At 37.1% G+C, this 7,120-nt stretch overlaps 1 protein-coding gene across 1 annotated transcript; it reads left to right on the plus strand.

Annotated features, from left to right (window-relative positions):
* Positions 1 to 1,767: 1,767 nt before the first annotated feature.
* On the plus strand, positions 1,768 to 6,808 carry LOC107188863 (pyrroline-5-carboxylate reductase 2). The gene is made up of 7 exons (XM_015577243.1): positions 1,768 to 1,917; positions 4,148 to 4,285; positions 4,601 to 4,671; positions 5,413 to 5,583; positions 5,988 to 6,200; positions 6,313 to 6,478; positions 6,567 to 6,808. Exons 1-7 carry the CDS (start codon positions 1,842 to 1,844, stop codon positions 6,686 to 6,688), a joined length of 957 nt encoding a protein of 318 aa, XP_015432729.1. The 5' UTR covers positions 1,768 to 1,841; the 3' UTR covers positions 6,689 to 6,808.
* The last annotated feature ends 312 nt before the right edge of the window (positions 6,809 to 7,120 follow it).

Genomic DNA, 7,120 nt, shown 5'->3' on the forward strand with positions numbered 1-7,120 from the left:
GCCATCTTTGAGCCATTCGAGGAAGTCTTACCCAAAAGACAGCGCAAATTGTAAAATCGCGGGGTTATATCATGTATACAATTTACAACAATTCAAACAACTGCAAAAAGTCGAAAACTCTTTCATTAATTACATACACACATTGTCATTGACCATTAAAAATATTGTTCGTTTGGATGAGGTGATAATGGTGGATCAATAAATTGTAATCTTACTGATACGATTACGTCATTCGGAGTATATATTTCGTTAGTTTTTCGGGTGATTATGCGATGTAATATTGACACTGATCGGTGGGAGACGAATTATTATAATTGGCAGCAAGTGATCGAAACTTAGTTCCGGTAAGGATCTACATACATTGGTCTACCTGGCCCGTAGATCATTCGAGAGGATCCTACACGCTCGGAAACACTGTGTGTATCAGATAAGGGGGTGACACAATTATGTTTGAATTGTGATTGGCCGGGGTCCCGAATAGGTAGTTTTCCGCGTCTGATGAACAATATAATTTGTCAGTCGCATTTTCGCTGGCGACGACGCGCGGCGTCGGTATATAAGACACGCCGAAAAAACACAGTGTATTAAACGGTGTACACAATCCGTGGTGAGACAATATCGTTGGCGTCGTTTGATATCCATCGTTGCATCAGGGAACAACAGTCTGGACGCATCTTGGGTGCAGTATGTAAAACGAGTGAGTATGAATTTATTTTTTTTAGTAATTAAGTAATTATTATATTTTGTATTTATTCATCGATTTATGCGTTTAATGGGCGGAAATTCGGGCCTTGTGAATTGAATTAATAAATAAATGAAAATAGGGTAGGAACCCCGGAAGGGATCGTAACACTGTTTCGAATTATTGTATATTTCTTAAATTTTTATTTCATGTGTAATTTGGAATTGTGGATTATGTTGTCGGTATGATAGAATTTTTATTCGAGTAAATGAATTGTACTTTTATGGAAAATAGTGTTTGCAATCTATTGGTATCTAATTTTAATTAACAAACAGTGCCTGTTGCATCATATGAATAATAAATCAGACTAAAAATAAAATCACATATACAGTGGAGTCCGATTATTGCGCACCGCTTATAACAGCAGACCGCATATTGCATCCGACTTGCTCTCTAAGTTCGGTTCCCATACACATTACTTTATATATATTTTCATTCTGCTTATAACAACATTCGTTCACAACGGCGTAATTTCTTTGTCCCTTGAATGTCGCTATAAACGGACTCCACTGTAATGTGAATATATTAAAAATCGAATGAACAAGTTATTCTTATTTCAACAATTATTAATAGACAACAAGCCTATTTTTATTTATTGACGTTAGACCGAGACACTACAATTTTTATCTGTTTCTTTTCTAAAAATCCACGACCATCGTGTTACGCGTGTACATAAGAAGAAACTGTGAGATATAAAATAATTTCACAGTGCTAAGATTCATTTGATTATAGGTAGATTATACGAAGTCTGATGATTACGATTAGATATATAATAATTTGTTTTTAAGTCCGTACTTTTCTTCCATCGCTCAACACTAATAATGCATCATTATTTACCAATTAAAAAGTGAACGACTTGATAAATTACCTGAATATTAAATATATTGTTCGCACGAGTTTCCAGTCGGTTCACCCAACAGTCTCTTTTTTTTTTTTTCATATTGTACATACGATGTATAAAGTTCTCAGATTTTTCAATCGATCCGTGATTTTTGTATCATTGCAATGTTATTACAGGTCATCGTCACGAGTATCATTTGCATCCACTGATCGTTTATTGATCCGAAAGAAAACTGTACAAAAGAAAGGAATAATTACAATGACCACGGGGCTGAAGACAATGGAATTTCTGAAATTAAGCCGACGTGTTCGGCGACGGCTGAACGCACGGAACGGTGAGTAACCGAACGACAAATATTGTCACCGTTCAATCCGGATCGCGATGTTATCAAACGACTCGTGATAACGGGCCGAAACGTGATTCTGCTTAATCAATTTCTAAGACCTTCCGCACGTGATACTTGTTTATGTCGTATAATCGTACCGTTAGCTTGGCGTTCATCTTAAATAGAAACACGAGCAGAAATGAATCGCGAATAATTATGAAACACTCGCGATAATATTTCCTCCGTTGTATGAACTTCTCGTTATCCGAACGATCTATTGTCGTTTAAACGGAAATAGTCAAACTGTTGTTTGGTAATCGGAAGAATTCGTTGAAAATCATGATAATGATCATCGTTAAAGAACTTCCGTCGTTCAGCGAATTGGATACTATATATTAAAAGTCATTGTATCTAGTTCCAAACAATTAGAGCATTATATAATCAATGGAATGTATCGTAGACTGATGATATGGAAACGTTAGAACGTAGACCATCCACTCGAGGAAACTAATTACATTTCATACAAATTGAGACAGACGTACCTTACGACTTAATCATGTTACTCCACATACAAATTGTCACTGGAACTACCAAACCCATCAAAATGACGGATTGCAGATTTTTTTTTATTTTATGATCACTGTTATTATAATAGCGCCGTTGACGGAATTTATGTTTGCTTTTAGTTTATTTTTATCTTACTCTGTGTATTATGTTAAATTGTACTATATAGGGTGTTCCGGTCAAAACAGGCCATCATACGAGAAATATTTTTGGTGTAATTTAAATGGTTTCAAGAGACGAATCAGGCAGTGGAAAAAATTATATAAGTGAATTAAAAATTTTGCAAGGTCATTTCAAGGTCATACTACTATACATGTATAAATGCAAAATAATGTTGGTTATAACATACAACAGGAAAAATGATGTGTAAAGACCATTGAAAAATGACACTTATAAAAAATTGATGCTGCCATCTGACTCGTATCTTGAAACCATTTAAATTACGTCAAAAATATTTCTCGTATGATCACAGATAAAGTAGATATTTAGGTGACCTGTTTTAAGCGGAACATCCCGTATATTATGTACATTACTATATTGTAGCGCTATAATGCTGGTACATCTAGTGTAAAGGGCATCACTAATAATCGATAAATTGGTTGGTTGATCAGTTATATCCAAGTCCAATCGATTTTAAATACACCGCTCAGCTGTAATCACGAATAAGAGAAACGTAGTTGAAAAGTAAAAAAGTAAAGTTCAGAGTTTCAAATCGCTAAATAAATTTGCCACTTACTATGTTACCTACGCAATGACATGTAATTAGACCCCATTCCCTTCTGCCTTACAATGCAGATTAAAGTGACGTTCGGTCATTTTGCAAAGTATGCAATATTTACTTCAAATATAAACATCGAAATTCGATACACGGTTAATTCCGTGGGCGAAATCAAGTGAACCCCTGTTCACGTGATTGGAGGTCCCATCTATCTCCGTGTCCAAGTTCGAACTGATTTGAGTAGAAATTACGTAACACCCTCCTTGTTCGGTAAACCGCACGGGACAAACGATTTCATACACGACCATTCTAGAATTTCTACCTGTTTAAAACCACGACGCAATGAATCACACAATTCTCTCGTATATCATTCGTAAAACGACTGTAAATGTCGGAACCAATTCACCCGGGGTTAACCGTAAAATCGTAAATGCGATTTATCGCGCGCATTCTTCGTCCGTCCATAAATGTACGCGGAATGAACGTACATGTTGAGATGCCCCTTATCTTGTGTACGATTACATAAAAATGAAAGAAAAAAACGAAATAGAAAACTACTGGAATAATCTCCCGTCGAGAATGAAGCGCGAATAAAGGAGAGCCCAGTAATGGCGAACTCTTATGAAAATGTTCCGATCGAACCGCGGTCGTCCCCTATTGCACCGTGCAGATTAGAAACTTATAGAGCTCCGATTAGAAGCAGCGAGCTTTTAAATCCATCGTTTCCTCGGTCGTATGTGTGTTTCCGATTGCATCGAAGTCTTTGATAGTTACTCGTGACGTTTTATTGGAGAAGCTTGGACATCGAAACGCTTCGGAATTGAATTCGTTGCATCGATCATCGTGAGTGGGATCAGTGGAGTTGAGTTTAACCGTGATTTATAAGAAAATTTAGTTCGTAGGATCGGAGACGTTTTTGTTGATGTTTGTTCGTTAAATCGTATGGTTTTTGCACAGTGAGCGATCACCTTCTCGCTGACGTCGAGGAACAAAAGAAAAGGGTATCGCTGAAAATTAACACCAAGATGCTGAAGATCGGTTTCATTGGAGGCGGCAAGATGGCTCAGGCTCTGGCCAAGGGATTCATTCGTGCTGGTAAAAAATAATACTGACAATAACGACGTAATTAGATTTTCTTAGGTTGGTGGGAATAAATCTCTGGTCGACTTTTATATCTTTGAATTGTTATATTTTTGTACGTACTTCAATTATTTCGATCGAGATTGCGGTCATCGCGATATACTTCGATTTTGCAGTCTGATCTCGAAGCGACCGTCATGCCTATTTGCATATCTTTTTGATACCTTTTTTCGGTTCAGAAGTCGGAACGATCACTAAACTTTTTCACGTTATCCGTGACTGTTTAATTTATACCACGAGTGTCTTGAATTTTCAAAACGTATTTTGCAGGATTGAGCAAGGGCGAGATGATGCTGGCCAGTTGCTTACCGAACGACGTGGGCAGCATAGACGCGTTCAAGGTGAGTTCGGGTTTCGCGAAACCGTGAAAAATAAAATGTATATTTCCCCATTTTTATTGTCCCGGGGATTATTTTGTCGCCGTTGCATTCCTCGTGTACGCAGATAAACGCGATAAAAGATAATCAGCCGATTGTCGGCGTGTTATCAGTCGCGCGGTTTGCCTCGAAAAAACATCAAAGCAACAAATATTTTCCATGTAGTTAGCAAACTGATCCGCGACACGATCGATTATTTATTACCGCATCTTGTTCACCGACAGCGCCTTATTAATTTCAAGTTGATTACCAACCGATATATACAATTTGATGGTTTTTGTTGATCAGCTAATCGATGATGTGTAATCGATTAATGGCCATCGTCACGTCAATGATTTTACGATACCGTATCGGAATATCAAATCGATCCCCATTAACCGTTTTCTTGGTTATTACCGAAAGAACCGATTACCGTTCGATAAGGTACGTGTCCTCGTGTTTACAGATTTTTAAGTCATCGAATTAATACCTCGTTGGTTACCCGATTGTTATTTCTCGGGCGATTAGCGTGCCTAGGAAATTTACCAATACCGTGTTCCCCCTTATCTTCGTCGGACGATAAGTCTACGACTTGTGTTGCAAGTCTTGCGGATTTTACTTTATCTGGAAAATTTTCAGTTTGCCGATGCAACGGTTCTGGTTCGCTCAAAATTCCGACATTTTTATGCCCCATTTTTTATGTCAACAATCATTACCGTATTTCAGGAAATGGGCTCGAACACCGTGCCTACAAACGGACCGGTTATCGACCACGGTGACGTTCTGATTCTATCCGTGAAACCGCAAGTGGTACCGAAGATACTTCCGGAATTGAAACATTACAATAAACTTTTGCTGTCGATCGCGATGGGCATACCAATAGCGTCGTTGGAAAAGGTATACGTAATTGACAACTTAGATTAGTCTTAACAGATTCCACAGTATTGTACATAATTTAGAATTATGCAGTTATAATATAAGAATTCGTTTTTAACACTCGTACAACGAATGCAGGGTCATTTTGATCCATCGGTGGTTGCAATATTCTTTGTAATTATATCTAAATGTAACATATAAACATGAAAATATACATAAAATTTTGCGCATAAGTCCTTCTTGAAACCAACGTACAATGGAAATTCTACTATTAGTCAAATTGACCTTGCATTCTTCAGCCACATCAGTCCTAGACCATTCGTCTTCCGAGGGTTAAGACGCCTGGAGGTGGATGGATCATTCAATTGTCTATATAAACGCATAATTTAAAGGTGGTATATTTAAATGTTCATTGTTAACTCTAGGGTTTGCCTGAAGGAACGCCAGTGATAAGGGTAATGCCCAACACACCAGTTCTCGTTGGTTGCGGAGCGACCGTGTACGCACGTGGAAAGCACGCGGGAGATAAGGAAGCAGAAATAGCAGAGAAATTGTTTTCTGCCGTAGGTTTGTGCGAGGAAGTACCTGAAAACCTGATCGACCCTGTTACTGCTTTGGCTGGTTCTGGGCCCGCCTATGTAAGCACAACGAATGGTTTATAAGATTTCGTAGATTTACAAAAATATTAAAAATAAACGAACACATTTTTTATTTACTTATTTATAAAAGATTGTCTTATTTTCCTTTTAGGTATATATGATGATAGAAGCTTTGGCTGACGGTGGTGTCAAAATGGGCCTCATGAGGCCAATCGCCTACAAGTTGGCTGCGCAGACTGTTCTTGGTGCTGGTGCCATGGTTATGGAGACTAAGACTCATCCAGGACAACTGAAAGACGACGTAGCTTCCCCAGCAGGTTGGAACGAAAATAATCGATTCTGTTCTATAAATACTTTCATTGTTCTTTACATTTTCTAATTATTGCTTCAACTGTTTGCATTTAGGATCTACTATAACAGGAATTCATTATCTGGAAGAACATGGTTTAAGATCAGCGGTAATCGGTGCGGTTGAGGCAGCAACAAAGAGATGCAGAGAAGTTAGCGCACTTTCAGACAACAGTTAGAATTGTCAATATTTACAATAGAAAATTGGCAATATTTAAGGCAGCAACGAGAGGGAATTGAAAAGTGGTAGTTGTAGTTATAGAATGAATATGAAGTCATAGTGATAACGCGCGTTCTAACTTTAAGATATTTCTTGTATATTTTGTAAATAATTTCACTGAATTTGGTCTTTATTGTTCATTTAAAGCGTAGCAATTAAAAATATAGATCTGTTAATTTTTTGTTTTTGACAATGACATATTTTTTTTTAATTATTTTACGATGTATAAAAATGTTGTGTGTAAATATTTTGTATGTTTTGTAATAACATCTATATGCTTATATGTTTGCGCATATTTGAATGGATGTGTGAAACTATGTCAAAAGTTTATTCAGTGTAAATTTTATAATAATAAACCTTAAACAAATTGTGTAAAGTACAATATAAAATA

The sequence above is a fragment of the Dufourea novaeangliae genome, unplaced genomic scaffold (assembly GCF_001272555.1).
Source record: "Dufourea novaeangliae isolate 0120121106 unplaced genomic scaffold, ASM127255v1 scaffold141, whole genome shotgun sequence".
NCBI lineage: Eukaryota > Metazoa > Arthropoda > Insecta > Hymenoptera > Halictidae > Dufourea > Dufourea novaeangliae.

Excerpts from the sequence above, each read along its gene's own strand:
- LOC107188863 (XM_015577243.1), top strand. The coding sequence starts at position 1,842 with ATGACCACGGGGCTGAAGACAATGGAATTTCTGAAATTAAGCCGACGT. Across the intron at positions 1,918-4,147 it reads ACGGCTGAACGCACGGAACG|TGAGCGATCACCTTCTCGCT; the intron begins GTGAGTAACCGA and ends GTTTTTGCACAG. Across the intron at positions 5,584-5,987 it reads CAATAGCGTCGTTGGAAAAG|GGTTTGCCTGAAGGAACGCC; the intron begins GTATACGTAATT and ends TGTTAACTCTAG.